General features: G+C 48.2%; 10 protein-coding genes across 10 annotated transcripts; 4 read left to right on the plus strand and 6 right to left on the minus strand.

The window, feature by feature from the left end:
* Positions 1-558: 558 nt before the first annotated feature.
* On the minus strand, positions 559-1,716 carry N7481_007066 (cupin domain-containing protein; the record flags this gene model as incomplete). Its single annotated transcript, XM_057266285.1, has 2 exons — positions 559-1,198; positions 1,253-1,716. 2 exons carry the CDS (start codon positions 1,714-1,716, stop codon positions 559-561), a joined length of 1,104 nt encoding a protein of 367 aa, XP_057120486.1.
* Positions 1,717-2,697: 981 nt separating this feature from the next.
* On the minus strand, positions 2,698-4,693 carry N7481_007067 (DUF4246 domain-containing protein; the record flags this gene model as incomplete). Its single annotated transcript, XM_057266286.1, has 5 exons — positions 2,698-3,288; positions 3,353-4,318; positions 4,372-4,450; positions 4,506-4,576; positions 4,625-4,693. The coding sequence occupies 5 exons, from the start codon at positions 4,691-4,693 to the stop codon at positions 2,698-2,700; spliced, it is 1,776 nt and encodes a 591-aa protein (XP_057120487.1).
* A 457-nt stretch (positions 4,694-5,150) lies between these two features.
* N7481_007068 (Sodium/calcium exchanger membrane region) lies at positions 5,151-7,116 on the minus strand (the record flags this gene model as incomplete). Its single annotated transcript, XM_057266287.1, has 5 exons — positions 5,151-5,181; positions 5,233-6,143; positions 6,194-6,389; positions 6,510-6,888; positions 6,993-7,116. 5 exons carry the CDS (start codon positions 7,114-7,116, stop codon positions 5,151-5,153), a joined length of 1,641 nt encoding a protein of 546 aa, XP_057120488.1.
* Positions 7,117-8,767: 1,651 nt separating this feature from the next.
* On the plus strand, positions 8,768-10,824 carry N7481_007069 (GMC family oxidoreductase; the record flags this gene model as incomplete). The annotated part of the gene is made up of 4 exons (XM_057266288.1): positions 8,768-9,186; positions 9,236-9,774; positions 9,839-10,564; positions 10,619-10,824. 4 exons carry the CDS (start codon positions 8,768-8,770, stop codon positions 10,822-10,824), a joined length of 1,890 nt encoding a protein of 629 aa, XP_057120489.1.
* Positions 10,825-11,248: 424 nt separating this feature from the next.
* Positions 11,249-12,767, plus strand: N7481_007070 (uncharacterized protein; the record flags this gene model as incomplete). Its single annotated transcript, XM_057266289.1, has 2 exons — positions 11,249-12,376; positions 12,447-12,767. 2 exons carry the CDS (start codon positions 11,249-11,251, stop codon positions 12,765-12,767), a joined length of 1,449 nt encoding a protein of 482 aa, XP_057120490.1.
* A 258-nt stretch (positions 12,768-13,025) lies between these two features.
* Positions 13,026-14,718, plus strand: N7481_007071 (Zn(II)2Cys6 transcription factor; the record flags this gene model as incomplete). The annotated part of the gene is made up of 2 exons (XM_057266290.1): positions 13,026-13,832; positions 13,891-14,718. The coding sequence occupies 2 exons, from the start codon at positions 13,026-13,028 to the stop codon at positions 14,716-14,718; spliced, it is 1,635 nt and encodes a 544-aa protein (XP_057120491.1).
* A 71-nt stretch (positions 14,719-14,789) lies between these two features.
* Positions 14,790-15,774, minus strand: N7481_007072 (oxidoreductase, short-chain dehydrogenase/reductase family; the record flags this gene model as incomplete). Its single annotated transcript, XM_057266291.1, has 3 exons — positions 14,790-15,070; positions 15,140-15,651; positions 15,695-15,774. 3 exons carry the CDS (start codon positions 15,772-15,774, stop codon positions 14,790-14,792), a joined length of 873 nt encoding a protein of 290 aa, XP_057120492.1.
* Positions 15,775-16,510: 736 nt separating this feature from the next.
* N7481_007073 (aldehyde dehydrogenase family protein) lies at positions 16,511-18,181 on the minus strand (the record flags this gene model as incomplete). Its single annotated transcript, XM_057266292.1, has 5 exons — positions 16,511-16,618; positions 16,687-16,878; positions 16,994-17,105; positions 17,158-17,630; positions 17,696-18,181. Coding segments are annotated over 5 exons (1,371 nt in total), but the record flags the coding sequence as incomplete, so codon positions are not given.
* Positions 18,182-18,602: 421 nt separating this feature from the next.
* Positions 18,603-19,463, minus strand: N7481_007074 (type 1 glutamine amidotransferase; the record flags this gene model as incomplete). Its single annotated transcript, XM_057266293.1, has 3 exons — positions 18,603-18,905; positions 18,958-19,181; positions 19,241-19,463. The coding sequence occupies 3 exons, from the start codon at positions 19,461-19,463 to the stop codon at positions 18,603-18,605; spliced, it is 750 nt and encodes a 249-aa protein (XP_057120494.1).
* A 1,000-nt stretch (positions 19,464-20,463) lies between these two features.
* On the plus strand, positions 20,464-21,198 carry N7481_007075 (GNAT family N-acetyltransferase; the record flags this gene model as incomplete). The annotated part of the gene is made up of 2 exons (XM_057266294.1): positions 20,464-20,896; positions 20,954-21,198. 2 exons carry the CDS (start codon positions 20,464-20,466, stop codon positions 21,196-21,198), a joined length of 678 nt encoding a protein of 225 aa, XP_057120495.1.
* Between the last annotated feature and the right edge of the window lie 249 nt (positions 21,199-21,447).

Raw genomic sequence — 21,447 nt, forward strand, 5'->3', positions numbered from 1 at the left:
GAAGCGGGGCGATCTCACACACCAGATGGGGATCAAAACTATAATTGGTAATCGCCTTACCAGAAGGGTCGTTTTGAGGTTGCATTCAACAAGCTTATCCCGGGAAAACAAATATTTGCACGAGTAAGGAGGCGCCGTGGGGGCATCGTACAAATGTAGTTCGGCCCGCGGAGATCAAACTATACATCTATTGGTCGAGAATTCGAGGCTCTGCCGTCAAAAAGGACCGTGCTGGCATGTGTAGCTTTAACCAGGAATACATATTCCTATATGGGGAAATGTATGATGAACCTTGGAATTGGTTTGTGGAGCGTGGATGATTCGTTCTGCCCAAGATAAATGATGACTGCAACTTGTCTGCAGGTGATTGGTCCACGAGATACGAGGAATTTTCTAGCGACCGTGGAGAATACTGTAGCTCCAGGAATTTTGTAAATTCATATGAAACACGGTGAAATTCAAAGCTGATATGTCACAAGGCTCGTGTTCGCTGCCTTCCTGACGATAAATATATTCTATTAGAAATTTTGTAGCACATGCAGCCCATCCTGGGTATACTTAGTACTTGGGGAAAGTAACCCAGTCCCATTGCTTGCCGCTACTGATCAACTGCTGATCAAGACTGTTGTTGCCGCTGCCGATAAAAAGTACCTTGGTGAAGGCCGTCTCGGTGTAGTAAGTGAAAGGCACCTGTGCAGGGATGAAAGCCACGTCACCCGTCAATATAGTTGCCAAGGGAAAATCGCCAATTCTGATAGACAAAGCACCCTCCGCAACCTCAAAGGCAGCTGCCCCATCTAGGGTATACGAAGGCGGGCTATCCTTGGTCTGACGACTGAGCGAAATAGTCGAGATAGTATAGTTGAGGTCCTCGGCCTGTTCCGGCTCGACAAGTGGCTGGATGACCTGATATCCGTGCTCAGAGCTGAGATACTTAGGGCCATAGCCGCCGGCCAAGAAGTAGGGCTTTGAAGGTGCATCGAGCTCGTTACTGCCAGTGTGCCACACAGTATTGTGAGAAGGGGCAGATCCATTGACAAAATCACGGCGAGCCTTAAAGGTCTCAGGATAAACATCGTATTTTTCCAACTGGGACATGATGGAGCTACTGGGAGTACCAGGTTCATGAGAGACACTGGGCACATATGGTGTGTCCGTGCCGGAACTATAGTTGGTGCCGAGGGCGTAGAACAAATCCCTATTGATATGTCAATTTACAAGTATGTCCACGGGCAGCTTCAACGCAACTTACTCAAATCCACCAGGGACGATAACACCAACCATCTCAGTATCAGGATCCAGTATTTGGAATGTGTGAGTGGTGTTGCGGGGGATGGAACCGAAATCGCCCTGAGTGAGCAGACGACCCTGCTGTTCGCTGCCGCCCTTTTGAGCCCACAGCTGGAACCGGCCCTTCAGGGCGAAAAAGTTCTCATAATGCCGGCGGTGAACGTGAGGAAGCACGCCTAGATTCCCACTAGAAGGCGCATTGGTGCCCATGAGGGTGAAGGCATAACCCGAAGAGGGACCGGTAACGGGGAATCGGTAGAGCTGCGAACCAATCGTCACGGAGTGCGAGTTGGCATAGTGAGGGATGACGTAGGGACGCGGCGAAGAGGGCGCATTGTCAACGAACAAATCATCAAGAGTATGCTGCTGTGCCTGGACAAGACCAGCGCCGAGGGAGGCAAGTAGAACGAGTGGCGATGTCAACATCTTGTTGGTGAGCTGATAAAATCCGCCGGGAGTCGGTCGATGGTGCCGGGCCAAGCATTATATTCATCTTCAAGAGCAGCCGGGATTTCCGGTCTAATTCGATCAACAAGCATCAACTGGGAGGGAATTGGCCAGCGTGGGGCTTCTGAACGGGAGTGTTCTCCGCAATGATGAACTTCACGCGCGAGGTTTTTTGAAGAAGTGGGAATAGTATATCGGGAAACCCGGATCGGCAGAGTCAGGTACAACATTCAGGTACGGGTTTTCAACAGCCCGGACGGTCCGGTATCGAAACCTGCGAAACAGGTTGCGAATGCCATTCTCCACTATGGACGATCGCCATCAGGATTTACCTAACCCGAATTCTAGTCAATTCTGCAGCCCCACCGGCCGAAGCAACTGGAGTTTCAAAATCGGCGAAGGGGAAGATTCAAACAGATACTCCGGATTCTGCAATGTAAGGAATGTCCGAATATCTATTGCATAACGATAAAGAAATCTTGTTGGTGGTGGTGGTGGTGATGGTGGTTGTGATAATGATGATGTTTGTAGGGTTAGTGTAGTCGGCAATTCTGTTAAAATAAGACCCGAGCAGCGACCGTATTTTAACCATAAAGTTTTCTCGAACTCATACGGAGTAGTGACGACGCCTCTGGTCCCCAGATGAATTAAGGCCGGGGTGAATGACCCAGCAATTGAATCTTTCTGCCAGGAGTGCCCCTTCCCGGGTGATGGTTCCAAGGTTGTTGAGTGTATTCAAACATCATGCCATATTCTACAAATTCAATGCTAGATGAACATGTACACGAAGAAAAAAAGTTAATGATATTTGGGCGCTCGGAATGCTCGTAGCTAAACTAGGACTCCTGCCTAATGTAGACGTCGCCTGGCCCTTGCCATGCCCCTCCAATGTCATCCATGCCTCCACTTGGAAACTAGCAATCATTTTCGTTTGAATATCTGGCTAAGGTAATGCCTCATTTAATGCTCACAAAGGGAGAAGTCACCCTGTTCAAACTCCTTATTAGCATTCGCTGAGCTGAGTCCGCGCTCGCCCATAAGTTCTAGCCTGAGCATCTTGGCTTCTTCCATAGTCATCAAAGGATCCAGACCCTCCTCAACCATTCTCTGTAGCTCTGCTGGCAATCGTGATAAAACTTGGTCCACGAGGCCCTGTTTTTCCTGACCCCATTCCTCGCTTTGTGGGGGCACATTGGCCGAGGAAATGACTCGATGGTGAGGATCCACCAGAAAAAGTGCCAGAATCTTTCTATGGCCCGGCTTAGACGGATCGGCGAGTGAGAACGAGGACACACGGTGTTGAATAGTATTGGGGAAAGTGAGGAGTCGTCCTTCTTTGCATAGTACGCCTCCAATATACTGGGTGGTGTTGTCGCCCCCAAAGCCACTCACGTCGTCTCCGAATCCAAAAACAGCCTGTAAAAATTCATGGCGGCTTTGTTCGTATGAGATTTCCTCATCAATCGTCGCACGTTTACGAAAATCCAGAGTGTTCTCGTTAATGTTTTCATTGTCGTAGTAGTACAGCGCGGTAGCGCAGATACGTTCGTTCTGAAGGAAAGACTCAGTACTTTGTTCAACTCGGAGCCAATTGAAAGGTATTTGTCGTTCTTACCAACTGTCCCTCGATGTGCCAAGAGCCGCCATTATAGTTTGGCTTCTCAGGAGTCAATTCAATGTTTGCCAGCTTTACGATAACTTGCAAATTTGTGTCCGGAAAATGACGTTGCATGTTCAGATCGCCAGCTTCTTCTGGAGGCACGAAAACGCCTGGTTCAGGAAGAATAATAGGCTGGTTTTCTAGCCACTTTGTATAAGCATCATCGAACTCAGCCTGGTCGAAATCCTCATTATCTGATGATTCTTCTGGCTCAGGTTCTGGATGCTCAGCATACTCAACCTTGCGATAAGCGATTCTGAGATTGGGAAGTTCGGACAAACTCTTCTCCCAAAGGGGTAATGCCTGGGAGATGACATTTTCAATAACTTTGTACAAGGCCTTGTGCTGCACAGGGTGTGCATTGTTGATGTATGACACGATTCGACAGTCACCACCATCCAGCAGTTGCACTTCACAAGGGAGCCATTGGAATTTCCCACTATATAACTTTTCCCAAGCGCTGTAACTGTGAGGGTCAAGCGGCCCGGAATTTGCATGGCCGAGATCTTTCTTCGAGGGAATTGGGATCAGCTCACCCTGCCCTACATGATGGAGACAATCATCGAGGCCAATAATACTGTCAGCCAGAACCCGAGTCTTACCATACACGACCGGGAAGAGAGAAGGATGCACAAGATCGATGACTTGGTTGTCTGAACCTGGATGGTAGTCCTTTCGGTCTTCTGGTACGTCTTCGAGAGGTTTTACGGCGTCTTTCAGTGCTTGTTGCACTTCTTCGGGAACTGCTGTATCGGATCTGAAAATACCAGGATCGAATGCTGAGACGATTCCTGTTTCTTTAAGTACTTTCGCCTTCCACTCAAGCTCCTTGAGGATCCATTCGATCATTTTAGGTGACACGTCCTGGCCACTCTGGGCGATTTCGTTGCGCCATTTTGCTGTGATTTCTGTGTCGAAAATCTGCCACATATTAGATTCACATGCGCTTAGTTCTTTTAAATAATCGGAGGTACCTTTCGATCCCACTCGGGCTTTTCCATGATCGTGTTCATGAATTGCATCATTACAATTTCCCGTTGTGTGATCGCATTCCTAGTCATCATTATTGAACATGAAAATCTCTAGCGCATTGATAGATATAACATACATATCAATTCCGATCTCTTCAGGCAGCAAGGCCAAGGGAAACCCTTCGTTATAGGGGTTGAAAACATTTTTCTAGCTCGTTAGAACATGTACAGAAGTGGTCAAGTCTAGGAGATTTACCTTTGGCAGCTTGTTCAAGGGTACATTGAAACCCGGCATCGATGAGACTGGCTGGTTTGCAGATCCCATTTTGAAAATTTCAACTCTAGTTCGTTCTAAAGAGGTTGACGGGATTACTTCTCAGATAGCATCGAAACTTGTCCCTTAAGTACCCGCGCGATCGCCCCAAGGGTCCAGGCAGAAAGATAGTAGGTTCAGGCAGAACAGCCCCAAAAGCGACGCTAAGACACTTTTGGTTACACTAGCGTTGAAGTTTGATTCATTTCTCTGTATTTTTTTATCTATTCGGCTTAGGTAGAGGGGCCAAGTTTCTTAGATTCAAATTTATTTCATTATAAGGGAATGATGTCCCGATCGATTTATGGAGTTGGGTCCGGCCGCCTGGCCGGCCCCATGATGCGTATGTGCAGGTAAACCCAACAATCACCAGCAATATTGGGCCCAATTGTGTACAGGGGAAATAAAATAAAAGTAGAAGAGAAGGAGAGGATGATCGAGGTCCAGGATTGTTCCAGACGTCGTGTCATTATTTGATTGGCAAAAGGAAAGCACCAACGCTGCGAGATAGTTAGTTATGGGCAGGTTTAGATAATGAGGAATTGACTCACGATATAGCAGTAAAGCACGCGCACAAGATGGCACCCTCAAGATAGTTGGTCTTTCCTTTCATAATAATGAAACTGACAAGCACGGAAGATCCCACAAGAGTGACCATTCCGAAGCTATCAAAGTGCAAGCTCATTGGCTTATCCATCGCCCATCCAACAAGAACAATCATCGGAGCAACTAGGAGACCAATTTGAATGGCCGATCCAAGTGCGACGCTAATCGCAAGATCCATCTGGTTCTTGGCTGCCACAACAACAGCGGTGACATTCTCTGCCACGTTACCAGCAATGGGAATGATAATAAGTCCGACGAATGATTCTCCCAGAACTCCGCGATCATTGAGAACATCAAAACTTGATGCGAAAAACTCGGCACACATAGCGATTAAGACCGTCGCAAGGGTGAGTACGAATAACGACATGCCTCTATTTGCCAACACAGTGTTGCGACAATAGTGGGAATCTTCACCTGCTTGAGAAAACTGGCTTTTTCTGCGGTTGTGACCATAAGAAGTAGCATCCCTTCTTTCCTCTGTGTCGATATGAGTTAATGGAAGACCCGCCTCGCTTTCGAGATCTGTAGGCTCCGAAGCTGGACCAGCCGGAGACGAGACTTCCCGCATTTCAGGGAGATTTTGATTGTGGCATTTTGCGTTGTCTTCCGAATTTCGTCGTGACTCGATGTCTGTGAAAACTGGGTCGTAGGATGGGCGATAGATGTGTTGATCACCGGTTTCATCTTCAACTGGGAATGCCAGTGAGCGGGATCGAAAGATATGGGGGTGACTTCTGAACTGGAAAAAGAGGTAAAGAAAGTAGATGATGAGAAGGATGATCGAAACGCCTCTGCTGAATTCCAAGGCCATATGATCGGCGGTTTTCATGCTTTTCACACTTCCGTAAAAAGCACTCTGTATAGATGTTAGTGTGAGTTTCGTGAAGGTATTGTGCATTCACTAACTGGAATCATAAGGCAAGAGACCGTCAGATTCAGTAACCCGACGAATGAATGAGTGACATCGTTGTTGTAAGTCTGATCCGGGCTGATCACGCCTCCAGCAATGATCGCAGATCCAAGAACGAGCAGCAAGTTCACAAGGACTGATCCCAGAAGAGATGCCTGAACAACTCTGATGTTGTTCTTCAATAGGGCGGTGCTAGTTCCGACAATTAGTACCAAATTCCACCATTATCGACACCATAAGATGATTTGTCTCACATACTGTATAGAGGTTAGTACAATCACAGAAAGTCAGAGGCTAGAAAGGATTACTCACAAGATGATTAACTCGGCCAGATTGCCCAGTGAAATATTAAGCAGTGCTCCCGCAGTTTCGCCCAGATCTTGGGCCAATCTCTCGGTCGCAAAAGTGAGCGTTATCGACAAAGGAATGATAGCGATCAAATTCCAGATGAAAACAACCAACGCCGGCATGTTGAGAGCAGAAAAAATGATGGCGACCAGCGCGAAAACGAGAGACGTGGAATTTTTGAATGATAGTAGGACCTTGAGCTGGCTCTTGATGGCTATAATGGGACTTTCGCAAGCAGGACACGCTCGGGGTTCTCTACTCCTAAAATCCGCCGAGGTTTGGCTCTTGTGGAATATTCTCTTGGTCTGATGGGAGGCCCCATCTTTACGGTGCGCGTCTTGATCTTCATGGATTCCAATAAAAAGGTATTAGCATTACTAGATCGGAAGCATGAGTGGTTTAGAAATGACCCCCGATTCGAAGACCATTTCTTGAATCGATGCTCACTTCCAAAACTGCGCTCAGAGGCACAATCTGCCATTAAACCCGATTCCTCCTCTGGTGCAGAGGCTCCAAGGCCAACATTGTGATGAAGATTCCCGTCTCGTGCAGCATTGCCATTCGTGACCATAATGGAGAAAGATGTTGTCAAATTCAGGGTTTCGAGAGACAAGGTAATAGCGGCCCCAATTTCGGATCTAAGAATTATTTCGTATTCGGTTTTATGAGTGACTGGGGTCGGAATCTTAAATAAACGAGTGTCGTGAAGGGATCGCGTGGCTGTCGCGTGGGGGGTGAGCGATTTGTTTGGCAAGCGACCCAATCGAAAAATCTGGCGGAGAGGAGATCTTTGGCAGTTCAGAGCCACTTGACATTTTAAACCAGCGGGAACTCCTTTTTCCCCCTTATGACTGCCAATTTAAAGAATCACGTGTAGGGAGTGAGATGATCGATCGTGGCAACGTTAGTGGCTTGGTAAACGCTAGCCGAAGTCGGTTTGTGGGCAATACAATTCCCTCAGGGGGGGTCAAGGCCAAGCCAAATGACCCTTGCCAAGAAGATAAGCGTGTGTCGTATTCGGGTGACTGGTTGGCCGTTATGGAGAGCGGAGTTTTGGTGATTTAGTGAACCAATTGTTTGGCTTCAGGGGCCTTGAGGCATTTAATCCCGCGTATTGCCCCTGAAATGGATGCCAGACCCTAGTTCATCACCGTTGAACCATTGATCATGGGGATACTCGTAGATAAGATGGCAGTCAAAGGGGATGCGATAGAAGATCTAATGACTGTCATGACCCGAGCCTTGTATTAGAGAAAATAGCAATGATTGTTTGCCAGGAGCTCCCCGCTTGTGGCCATCCAGCATTTTCCTCCGCTGATCATCTTCCGAGAGCAGAATTGTTGGGGTTCAAATTTTCGGGACGTAAATCATTTCATTTGCCTCCGTGGCAATGTACATACAGTCAAGTTCTTGGCTGCGCGATACAAAATCAGCCTTACAATTGAATCAGCCTTATAAGGAGTGAGAAGCGGGGGTCTTCGAAATTTAAGAAATTTATTTTTCTCAGAAATAAGCAAATTGTTCTCAATTTGAAGTTATCTAATGCGCGAGAACATTCACAACAATTTCATTGTCTCGATATCAGTCTCCGACCGGCATTGGGGGTTAATTGGTAGAATCAAGACGACCGTATTCGGTTCAAGTACTGTGGGGGGGGGAGGTCTCACCTAGGCAGTGAAGGATACTCGTACTCGTTTCAGAAATACTAAATACAATCGCGCGATTCTTCGACGGGTTGGCGTTATCTGACATTCGGAGGTAATGCAAAAAGCTTGGTGTTTTTTACGGCCTAAATTTCCAGCTCTTGGGGGTTCAATTTATTCTAAGGTTTCAACTTGAATTTTGTATTTCTAAGTAGTCAGACGGTAATGGTTTGCTGACGCTCGTATATATTTTGATCTCCAGATGGATCACCATCCGCTGATCGTCAACCAACGAGAACCAGCCTGGACTGATTCAAGTTGCTTCACACACCGGTTAAGCTCTGAGTCGTAGTAATTTATTAGTACGATATCCTGACAAACGACAAACGGTAGTCAGAAAATACCAACATTTCATACAGCTATCGAGAGTAGCAATTTTTATTATTGAAAATAAAAGTGAGGCGGTGCAAGGATGGCAATTTCATCGATTCACCCCGCGCAGACCTCTCTTCCCATTCTTGAATTTCAACACCTGGATCTTCAACGACCTTTGCCAACAAACCTACGACGAGATAAAGAATGCAATTTGAAAATCGTTCTTTCGATTATTTGATCATTGGCGGTGGGACTGCGGGGCTGGCAGTTGCTGCACGGCTTAGTGAAGACCCCAGGGTTCAAGTGGGGGTCATCGAGGCTGGCCCGTCGGCCTTGAACGGCGAGGATGGTGGGGATATCACTGTACCCGGTCGCTACGGAGAAGCCATCAATTCGAAATATGATTGGAAATTCGAAACAATATCCCAGCCTGGGCTGGCGGGTCGATCTCTCCCAATGCCTCGTGGACGCGTTCTTGGCGGTACAAGTGCCTTGAATTTCATGGCCTGGAATAGAGCGCACCGTGACGACTATGATGCCTGGGCGGATCTCGGAAATGCGGGCTGGGGCTGGGACGATCTGCTGTGTGTGATAAAAATCAAATACGAGATTGCAACTGACATGTTAGCAGCCCTTACTTCCTTCGCAGTGAGACATTTCACCCCCCCCTAGTGCTGCCCATCAGAAAGACTACAAGTCAAGTTATCAAGCCGAATTCAATGGTACGAAGGGTCCGGTTCAGACGACACATACCAAGGAATATGGCCCAACACACCAGTACTGGCATGACACAATGAACGCTCTGAACATTCCTTCGAGTGAAGATAGCCTCGCTGGGGCTAACTACGGGACTTGGAATATGGTTTGCAGCATTGATCCTAGCCAACAAACACGGAGTTATGCCGCTTCAGCTTACTATGCCCCAATCGCATATAGGGGAAATCTGCATGTATTTCCCAATACGACTGTTCTCAAAGTGCTCTTGGAGAAAGGCGACTCAGGCTTGAGAGCGACTGGTGCAAGTGTATGCCATGACCAGCACATCTGGGAGCTGAAAGCTAGAAGAGAAGTTATTCTGAGTGCTGGTACAATACAATCGCCACAGATCTTAGAGATTTCCGGCATTGGTGCACGAGGAGTTCTAGAAGCTGCAGGAATCGAAGTGAAGCTTGAAAATAAGAACGTGGGAGAGAATTTGCAAGACCATATGAGTAGGCAGAAATCACCACCGGTCAATACACCCTCAATAAGTAGGCCGATCTGACATATCTCTAGTGTTTGCGAGTATATACGAGGTACTTCCAAAACTGTCATCTAGGGATGACATTATCGGCAACCCAACTCTACGCGCCGCCGCCGATCATGCTTATCAGACCTCGCAAACTGGCCCGTGGACTGTACTTCCGTGTTCGGTTGCCTATTGCTCCGTGTCGGACATCACCTCAGAGAAAGAACGTTGTGGCTTGATCTCGTTTTCCAAAAGCCTTGAACATCAACTTGGAGATGATTCCGTGAACACAAAACTGCGGCAACACGTAGAACGAACCCTGCTTCCCACACCCCAGGGCCGCATTGAATACATCTTTGATTTGGGAAATTGGTGTCCGTTTTTCGAGTCAGATCCGGATAAAAAGTATGCAACTATGCTTCAGGTACTACAATATCCGTTATCTCAAGGGTTTGTGCATATCCGAGCCCGACTAGATGAGGCCGACTTGGTTAGTGCTGAAGAAATGCCCATCCTGGATCCGAAATACTATCTGGGGATGGGTCTGTTTGACAAGAAGATAATGGCCCTGGCGCGGAAATTTGCAGATAAAATATGCCAAACAGAGCCATTGGCAGGAATCATCAAAGGTCGTGTATTTCCTCCATTGCGGGATGACTCGAACACAGAAGATAGTCTATCTGATTTGGGGACCGTGCAAAACGACGAGGCCGAGAAGAATGAACAACTTGACGATGGCCTAATGGAAAAGTACACCATCACTGACTGGCACCGTACGTCCAACCTTCTGCCTCTGAAATTCTGCACAAGCTAACACTAAAGTGCAGCCATCGGCACCTGTGCGATGGGCGGTTCAGGAGGTGCACGCGACGGAGTCGTCGACGAGCGTTTACGAGTTTATGGCGTACATGGCTTAAGGGTGATTGATGCTAGTATAATGCCTCTGCAGATCGGGGCTCATCCCCAGGCAACTGTGTACGCAATTGCCGAGAAGGGAGCAGCCATGATCATAGAAGACTGGAAAAGCACTTGAAAATTGGATATGCTGTTGATCCCTGCTTTGAAATCTACACGAACAACATAAAGTTTAGACAAAACGCCCGGATGCTTGGTCCGGCCTCCAGAGAATGCTTAGTGGCTGGGCAGTACGGCTAATCCTCGGCTCATGCACAGTCATTCGTATAACCATCCCAGCCGAGACTTTTGGGTCATATGCTCCTCGTATCTATCTTTCTGGCACCTGCACGGTGTATCTGGGGTTCTTTGTTGTTTTGAAGCTGAAAAGGCTTCATATTGACACATCATCGCTTGATCTGACACGGGATTTTGACTCCGCTTGCCGGGATAGCGTGTGACAGCGTGCAATTTGAAGCAGACACTGTCCTCCGCAGTTTCTTGGAAACAAAAAGGTTCAGCCCTGGCCAACATAATTGAAAGTAGCATCATCTTCCGAAACCATGGTGGAAGAGGGTCTTCTCTGGCGACCCACTGCATCAGGCCGTTGGGAGCGCGACATCGATGAAGTGGAACAGTTCTATACAACACTTGCGAGGAGATTTGGCGGAACAGGAAGTGCCATTTTCGCGATGACTGCCCACATGTCATTATACATTGTCCGTGACAGTGAGGCCGTAGAGTTGCGTGTGATCGATGCCTTGCAGAAAGCATGGGTATGCCTGCGATACGACCACCCAACTATTGCGTCCTGGGTGGAATACAATGAAGAAGCCAGAAAATGCAAAAAGATATATGAAGAATTTTTGAAAACAGACGCGATCTCACATATGAAAGCTTGGCTCGACGATACATTCCGCCTAGTGACGGACAGCCAGTCCGGCGAGGAATGGTGCAATTCAGATCCACCTGTCCCCAAACTCCCCACAGTATTCATCGTTAAACGAAAGGAAGCTCCAGATCATGCATTGATTCTGGATCTAGTTTTCAGGTCGCAGCATAATATTATCGACGGCATCGGCACGCTTCATTTAATGGGCAATCTCATTCGCTACGCCGCCCGAGCGTTCAACGAGCCACACATATTTGCGATCCCTGATTTTGGTGACGAATGGAAACATCTCAGTCCGCCTTTAAGAGTCGCAGCCGGTATCCCGAATGATTTACCACCGGAGAAACAGGCAAGATTCCGACAGATCGTGGAATTTAACACCGTGACGCGCAAAGAGGCTGAGATTTCAACCATCCCGTTTCGGTTTGGCCGCTCTATACCAGGTCGTCACCAGCGTGTCGCATTTGCTGCATCTCCAGAGGTTTCTTCTCGAATTTTGCTCGCGTGTAAGAAGATCAACGCTAGTCTTACACATGTATACCACGCCTCAATCGCCATGACCATACGGGACCTCCAGGAGCGGCGATCCAAGAAGCGGTCAGTTCGATACATCAGCTATGCTCTAATAAACGAGCGCGGACACTGTAAAGAGCCATTCTATACCCCTCTCCATGCAGCAGCAGTCTACCATTCAGTTTCAGGACAAAGTATGGCAATCGATTTGGAAGTTTCGGACACCTCCAGCAATCCCCCCAGCGAAGGCGAAATCAGAGAAGAGATGCGAAGGGTCGTTGGTGAGGTCAAAAAATATTATTTGACTATCAAAAATGACCATGAACACTTATCAATGACCCCCCTCGTATTGGCAGCTCGCAACACCCGAATATCCGCTTGGCAAAGAGGATCCACCCGTCCCAGCGCCCAATCCAACGCCCTCGGCCTCTATCACCAGTCTAGGTGTTATCGACAATCTAATCCCTTCGCAGCTGGGCCCCTTCGAAGTCGAAAATCCCTGGGTGACCGGAGAGGAATTAGGCACAGGACTGGGGGTATTTCTTGGAACATTCCGCGGTCGCATGTGTCTGAGTGCGGCATACAATGATGCGTGGCACGATAAGGCGGAGGTGATGAATTTCGTGGAAAAATGCCACACGCTAGTCCTAACTTGCCTCAAGATATATCGCGGCTAGAGAGTTAGTTCCGATAATTTTTTAATTTTTCATGCATGATATCAGGTTAAGAACATAGGGGCCAACAACCAATTCTGCACGTCCTACGTAACCAAACCCAACTAAACGATGAACAACCATTAGCGTAAGCACAATAATAGAGTTTCTACCCCACACCGGCTTCTTATCAGCGCGCGGCCCCCCCTTCCAAACCCTTTGTGCCTCGTGGTTTCTATTTTGCGTGGCTTTCCCGTCCCTTTCAACCCCCAACCCTGCGAAATGCCAGCAGATCGACAGCCAAGGACAACGCGAATAGTACGCGTTCGCACTGGGTGTTGGACTTGCAGGCGCCGCAAGAAGAAGTGCGACGAGGTTCGTCCGATTTGTGGCGGCTGTTCACGGAATGAACTGGGCTGCTCGTGGCCAACGATTATCCCAGGGAGAAGGAATTCCGGGCCTGAGAATGAGGCCTCAAAAGACAGTGCGGATTTGAGGCGATTCAGTCTTCCTGAAACGATTGACGAACACGAGGCGATGAGACTATCGGCCAGTCCAGCGTCAAGGCGGCATTCCTCCTCGATTTCGTCGATCGGGTCGCCATCAGTTACTGCTAGTGATGACCTGGACGAGCCTATGGCACAGAACGAGTCGGCAGATCACTGTAACTCATCAGCTGGAAATACTAGCAACGACGACATCTCTCTGATACACAGGGCTCATGTTGGAAATGTGGTGCCGAGGACAATGTCCATGTTACCTGGCTACGATCCAGAATCATATCAACTTCTCAGTCATTATTTGAGCACCACGGCGGACTGTATGGCCAACGGGTCTACCCCAATCAACCCTTTTCTGGTGCAAATTGTACCCCTTGCATTTAGCAGCGACCTCTTACTCCAACTTGTCATCACTCAGAGTGCGGCCCATCGTGCGTTTCGCCGCCGTGATGAGACAGATGCTGTCGCCCATTCCCATTATTCCAAGGCCATCAAACTATTCCGACACGGGGTGACCGAATTTATTGAAGGCAAAGAGCCCAATCCGCTTATGCTACTAGTTGGCGCTCTCCTGATGTGTTTCACCGAGGTAAGACGATGTTTCACTCGAAACCTGCTCGGGGAATATTAATACTAAGATAAAATAGACAGCCAAAGGTGACATGACAGGCACAATATTCGACCATCTATCGGCCGCAAATACTCTCCTTGTGAAGCTTCTTGCCCAGAGTGACACAGCTGTACCAAGAGAGTTGAAAGATTTCGTGATTGAATATTATTCCTACACAGCGACCGTGAGCATGATCTCAATAGACGCTCGACTGAGTGGACAGCTGTTTCTAAACTTCGAGCTTGAGCAACGAGCGCGAGAACTCCTCCAAACGCAATATGTCGGAAACCTCTGCGGCTGCTGGCTTGAACTCCTTCTCCTGATCCCGTGCATTTTCGACCTTGGCCGACAGTGGATGATGGATGATGGTCCGGCAACGATACCCACAGCAGATGACATGGCGATGTTTGCGTCTATCCAAGCGCAGATCCTCCGATGGTCCCCTTATCCATTCGTGGTTTCTGAGGTCTACCTTGCTGGGTTGATCTTCCAACAAGCAATGATCATTTATCTATACACATCTCTCGGCGGTTATGAGCACACCTCGGATGGGATTTACAATGGCCTTATCCAGACGGCCGTCACAGAAGCAATGACATACCTGGGCGAGCTATCACCAGAAGCACGCATCAACTCCGGCTTATGCTGGCCCATTGCCGTCGTCGGTTCTTGTCTTTCCAAACCTGAGCAGCAGGAATGTCTCAGAACACGCCTTGTCGCAATGGCGACGCACTTTGGCCTGGGAAATATGCAGAGAACACTCCTACTCCTTGAAGTGATGTGGCAACTTCCACAATCCGAGGCCGGGCCTTGGAATATCTGTCGGACAATGCAGCAGAATCAAATTTGGATTTCATTTGCGTGAGCTCCAATCGGATTAATTGAATAATTTGGTATATTCTCACTACAGGCAAAGCAAAGCAAAGCCTACCCTACTCATGGCCCGGCCAAGTTCTTCGGTACCTTTGTGGCTGGTCCCTCTGGTGTCACATACGCCTTTGTCATGCCCCCATCGACAACAAAGTCAGTCGCATTGACAAAACTACTCTCATCACTCGCCAGAAAAACAACAGCATGCGCTTGCTCAATCGCCTCACCGAACCGACCACTGGGAAAATGCACCTCGCGACGGAATCGTTTCTCCTTATCATCACCCAGCCAGTCCTGGAGCAAGGGTGTATTCAAAGGCGCAGGGCAAAGCGAATTGAACCGGAATCCTATCCAAACCATGCATCATTAGCGAATGCACCCATATCATAACCGTTTTTTGGAAATCTTCCACTTACCCTCACGCGCGTGAACGATACCCAACTCCCTGGTCATGGCCAAAACAGCGCCCTTGCTCGCAGTATACGCCAACTGAGACGTCGCAGCACCAACCAGCCCAACCACACTAGCAGTGTTAATCACGCTACCCGCTTTCTTCCCATGTCTCCGGAATCCGAGCACGGCCTGCTTGGATCCAAACCACACGCCCTTAACATTGATGTCCATCGTTCGATCCCAGATATCCTCCGGACACCCCACCGAGTCGGCATCGCGGGGATGCATGATTCCAGCATTGTTGAAAATGACATCGATTCCGCCCCAGGAATTTAGGTGTGACACTGCGGCTTTGACTTGGGATTCGTCTGATACGTCGACGGTCTTTGTTTCGACGTTTCCGGTTCGAAGATTCGGAGGGATGGCAGTGTTTACTTTTTGCAGAGCGGTGGTGAGGCCCGTGTCGCTGATATCTGTCATCAGAACGGATGCGCCTTCGCGGAGCATGAGGATGGTGGTCTCGAGGCCGATGCCACTGTTTGTAGGCCATGGTCAGTATGCGCTCGTTTTGTCTTCACTGGCAGGCTTCGAGAAATTCCGAGTCCTTACCCGCAGCACCGGTGACGATGGCATTCTTTCCTTGGAGTCGTCCGACCATTATTATGTTGTAATTTAGCAAAGAATTATATGATGAATGTAAATTACCTAGCAAGAAGCTCAAAATGGTGAAAAGGAACGAGTCGGAGAAGTATAATCTAGTACTATCATTCTATGACTTATATTTTATCACCGAATGACTATATAAAACCCCCATCTCCACTACTAGTAAGTCATCAACACAGTTCCATCGAAAAAGCACATCGCGAAACGCCCTTCGAGGCGCGCTGAATGCACAGGCTCCGCGAGACAACCTGCTGAGCGATGCATTTCGCCCATCGCGCTCCTCTGACAGCTATGCCGTCGGATGGCGCTGTACCATGGTCAACTATCATGTTAGAACGCGGGGTAACAAGCCACCGAACACGAGTTTCGATAAGCAAATTGAATTCGTTCACGTGGATCTGCCACTCGAAGTCTTTAACCGCGCTTCGAAAGTAGGAGCGCGGTCCCGGACCGCGGTGTGGTGTGGGTCTACGAGCGCCACTCGGTGGAATGTCGACGAATGCCAAGAGCGAAAGGAGTGGAAGAAAGTTGGACTGGTGAATGATGTAACTAAACGGGACAAGATAGCTCGAAATACCTACGAGTATGTACAGTGCATTTATTGGGGAGAATAGGGGGAATAATTCAGGAGGCATCGATTCATTTTATTGCATTCATTATGTACATATGGTGTTTGACCGAAATAACTCTAGTTACCTGTTTTCACAGAACAGGCACGCGAACAGTTTTACTTAGGCATTCTTAATGTGGTAGCTCTTCAGCTTGGTGAAACCATCATAGGCTCGGGGTCCGAGGGTGGATCCCAGACCAGAGGATTTCCAGCCGGTCCATGCCAGATCCTAGAGAATGTATTAGCTGTTGCTCAAGGCAGCAGGGCAGGAGAATCAGAACTGATTGCAGTACTTACCGGAGCGGGATAGTCGCAGCGGTTGAGGAATACTGTGCCAGCCTCAACCTGGTCGATGATCTCCTCACCCTTGGCAAGATCCTTGGTCCAAACACTGGCAGTCAGACCATAGTCAGTGTCGTTCATCAGAGCAATGGCCTCCTCGTCACTAGAGACCTTCATGATCGGCATGACAGGGCCAAAGGTCTCCTCCTTCATGGTGATCATTTTGTGGTTGACATTGGTCAAGACAATGGGGGGAAAGGTAGTTGCCCTTGAGGGCGGTGTTGGCCAGAGCAAAACTGGCATTCTCGGGGGTCGAATTAACAGCTCCTTTGCTGAGAGCATCGTCGATGTGAGATTGAATCTTAACCTTCGCTGGGGCGGAGATAACAGGGCCGGTAGTGGTGGTTTCATCTTGAGGGTCACCAAGTTTGTAGCTGCAAAGGGTGGTCAGTATCGATATCTTAAGTTGCGGAATGCAGGACATACTTCTTCAGCTCCTCCTGCACGAGACGAACAAATTCATCGTAGATCTTCTCGTGCACATACACGCGCTCAACAGAGCAGCAGCTTTGTCCGGAGTTGAAGACAGCGCCATCAACCAAGTTCTCAGCAACATTCTTCACATCGACGTCAGGGCGCACATAGGCGGGATCGTTACCACCCAGCTCAAGGTTGACAGGCTTGACCTGGCGCGCGGTTGCCTCGCGCAATCGGATTCCACCGGCAGTGGAGCCAGTGAAGGAGATAGATTGAACGGTGGGGAGCTGGGCGACTTGGTCGAGAACATCCAGGCTTCCAATTTGCAGGACCTGCAGCACGTTCTTGGGCAAACCAGCCTCGGTGAAGATCTCAAGCATCCTGTCACCGAAGAGAGGAGTCTGGGGCGACGGACGAAGGAGGACACTGTTGCCAGCGAGCAGAGCAGGAACCAATGCGTTGACGGTAGTCAGGTATGGGTACTAGGAAACAGAAACGGTTAGTTAGTGAAATGCTCGGGCACGCTGTGCACAAAGGGACCTCTTACATTCCAAGCGCCGACAATCAACACCGGTCCCAGAGGAACTCGCTTGACTGAGCGGTTGAAGCCTTCTTGGGGCTGTCCAGGAAGGTCTGCCAGGCTCTCCTCCGCGATATCCATCATATGCTCTGCACGAAGACGCATGGTCTTGATCTCCCCTGCGCAGTACCTAATGGGTCGGCCCATTTGGGTAGTGAGCTCCTTCGCCAGCTCATCGATACGAGTATCAACGATATCAAGAGCGCGCTTCACAATCTCCTTTCTCTGGTTCAATGTGGTGGTGCGATAAGCTTCGAATGCTTGCTTGGAAGAGGCGGCGACCTTAGTAGCATCCGCGAGAGAAGCGCCGGGCTTGTCAAAGATAACCTCATGGGTGGACGGGGAGATAGTTCGGATTTGGTTCGACATGGTGATGTGTGGTGTACGTGAAAGGGTATAATCGGAGTCGCAATGAAGAGATGTGTTGAATTGAAATTCCAATGCACCCGACGGAGCTGGATTTTATAGGTAGCGCGGTGAAATGGCAAATGGCTCCGCTTATCGCGGTCTTGGAGGGGGGCATTGCGAGGGGAGCATTCGATTGGAGGTTGAAAGTTGGAAATTCCCCACGACCCCCCGCCATCAGGTGACATGGTCCTTAGTCATCGCTATATAGTTGCATTTTTATAACTTGGAGAGTGCAATGCATTATGGTCACATAGAAGGATCATTCGGAGCTGATTAAAGGTCAAATTATTCCATTGCCTCACTATCTATCCTTTCCATGTCCATTCAATTGCGGGTTGGTACGATGTCAGCCAGCATTGAATGTATGTGTATTGCACGCAAGTACGGAGTAGACACCTATTGATTTATTTATTGTTTACATTATTTCGATTATATGATATGTGCTAGTAGTGCTACCTCAATCATTTCAAGGGTTTATGCAGGCCTCGGTAATGAATATCACAATTTCTCTCGCCAGGTTCTCACCATCAGTCTTCTTTCCTGCTCTGGACTTTGCATCGACATATTGTTCATCATTGAAAACCCCGGTCTCATGTCGGACCTTCAATACAGATGACATGATGAATTCTGTAAATTCAGGATGAGCCTGTACACTCCATACCCGTCCGGGCATATGAAGACCTTGAATCGCGCAGCGGGGACTATATCCCAAGTTGACGCAGCCCTCTGGGACTTCATGCACGACATCGCGATGCATTTGTTGCAGGTACTAGAAAAAGTTAGTTAAGTTGGACATTTCGAGGACGTATGTCTTGAAATACCAGTTTATCCTGCCCGAACAGAGCTTTCCCAGCATCTGTCAGCGTGATTTCCTCGACAGAGATTTCCCAACCATCACTCCGTCCAACACGAGCGCCGAGCGCGCGTGCGATGATCTGATGACCGAAGCAGATACCAACTACAGGCTTTTTATGATTCTGCAGAATACCACATACGTATTGAGTCAGGCTCACGATCCATGTCTCATCAGAGTGAGCATCGTGTTCTGCTATAGCTTAGTGATTGCCACCAAGAGTTATCCATGTAAGCAAAAAGGTCACTTACTGCTTCCACTGAGCAGAAAAGCATCAATATCATTCGGATTGGGATAGACCGGATTCCCCACGACATTCCATTTGCTGATCTCAAAATCCACGCTAGAGTTGGCCGCCACTAAACCCTTCTTCAACAGCGCTTCAAAGATAACTCCATAGTTGCCGACTTGTTCGACAACAGGCGGGACTGGCGTATCGCATTCGAGAATCGCAACGCGGAGTGTTCGTGTCATTTCGGAAGGTGAATTTCGGACGCTTTCTGGTCTTTGCAACCTTCCGGTTAGTTATCATACCTTTATGAAGGCTTCCGTCCCCAAACTTTTGGTAAGCGCGCTAAGACCCACTGCGCGGTCCGAGGAGCATTCCCCTCCCGACGGGGGACTAGATGGTTTGGCCAATCATTATACCTTCCACGTTGTCTCATAGATATACTTCGATGCGATGGGCTTTATCTTAATAATTTGTACTCAATTTGTCGCCATTATCTCAAGATATCTCACCTGCAAGATAATTAATACCGGTCGAAGGCTAAGGCAGACGGTGGCAACTAAATGTGCAAGCGTTAGTCATCAGAACTGGGAATTTCTGCAATTTAAATGCCAAAGTCACTACCACAGAGGATTTTCCCGATAGATTCATCTCATACATTCTAATTACATTCAGAGGATTGTACCTTATCCATAAGCTTAATGCTGAGCGATCTGGGCTTCACCCCACCCACATAAGAGGGGCTGGTGAGGTTCTAAGAAATATGTGCCATGATCTACTCCATGCAGAATGGAGCTAATGATATTCCACCTCCCGATGAAACTTGGAGTACTTAGTAAATAAAATCAGCTCCACTGGCCGGATCGTTCCGCGATTGAAGGGCTGCAGACGGGGCTCCAGCCTGCCGATTTACCGATCGACTTGCGGGCTACAAGAGCTTAACTATGGTTATTCTTTGCAGGGGATTTGATATTGTGGCTCGAGGAGAATAGTTATCATTAATGAAACAAATAAATCCTAAGATTGAATAGATCTTTCTAGTTGAGAGACACCGAATCTATTTCCAAATTTTGAACATCCATATGAGATAAAGCTGATCACCCAAAAAGGTTAGATCATAAGGGGCCAAAATAATTTCGACCAACAGACGCCCGACCTCCAGACTGAACTAATGCTTACACTTGTCGTGATCCTTTGCCCCTCATTTTTCTTCTCCTGCACCCTGAAACCACATCCACCACCAATATGGGAGCTGTGCGGCCTGCTTTGATAGACTTCCAAGTCATCCCAGCAACCGAAGATGATTGTTTAACACTTGCGCAAGTGGAAGCTATCGCGTTTGATAATTCAAAGAAAGAGCCCCCTGGGTCCAATACCTTCCAGATAATGTTCGGCTCATACAGCGATGTGGGCAATGAATTCCGACGCGGCAACTTCCTCGAAAAAATGCAGACAGACCCGACTGCCCGCTTCTGGAAGGCTGTGACCAAGGACGATAATGGACTGGAGAAAATCATTGGCTGGGCCCGTTGGCATTATTTCACTGAGCCTAAGACCATAGAGCCATTGAAAAAGGATATTCCTTGGCCCGCCACGGCGAATCGCGATGCTTGCAACGATTTTATCGGGGCTATTGAGCTGGCGAAAAAGAAACATATGGATGGGAAGAGATTTAGATGTAGGAGATTCATAAAAACTTTCCCATTTTTATTGAGTAATGGCTAACACACAGTAGTCCTGCAGGTCATTGCTACACTCCCGGAATATAGTGGGAAAGGTGTCGGGTCGGCCTTGTTGCGACAAGGACTTTCAACCGGCCGGGAGCTGGGCCTGAATGACTATTGGATTGACGCATCTGCTGATGGTCATGATCTGTATGCGAAATTTGGATTTGTGGATACTGAACCTATCCTAATGGATGCGGAGAAATATGGTGGAGTCGGTACTATTTGTATAATGGGAATGAGAAAGACAGAGTAAGTCAGAATGTACAAACCCGAGTTGGTATTGTTTATCTTATTTTTTTTTCTTTTAATTACAGATGAACTAGGGGTTCCCACTACTTCCATTCACACGATTATTTATCGAACCTATCACCCCTGTACTTCCTTCCCTTCCCAATTCGCATTTTGAAAAAGAACAATCTATTGAGGTGTGGGGCCTCAGATCTACTCATTCACATACATCCATCCTTTCTATCCTTTTCATTTCTTCAAGTCTCTGCCACGA

Source organism: Penicillium waksmanii (genome assembly GCF_028829765.1).
Source record: "Penicillium waksmanii strain IBT 27052 chromosome Unknown utg000007l:1.0-4314555.0:1.0-4317578.0, whole genome shotgun sequence".
NCBI lineage: Eukaryota > Fungi > Ascomycota > Eurotiomycetes > Eurotiales > Aspergillaceae > Penicillium > Penicillium waksmanii.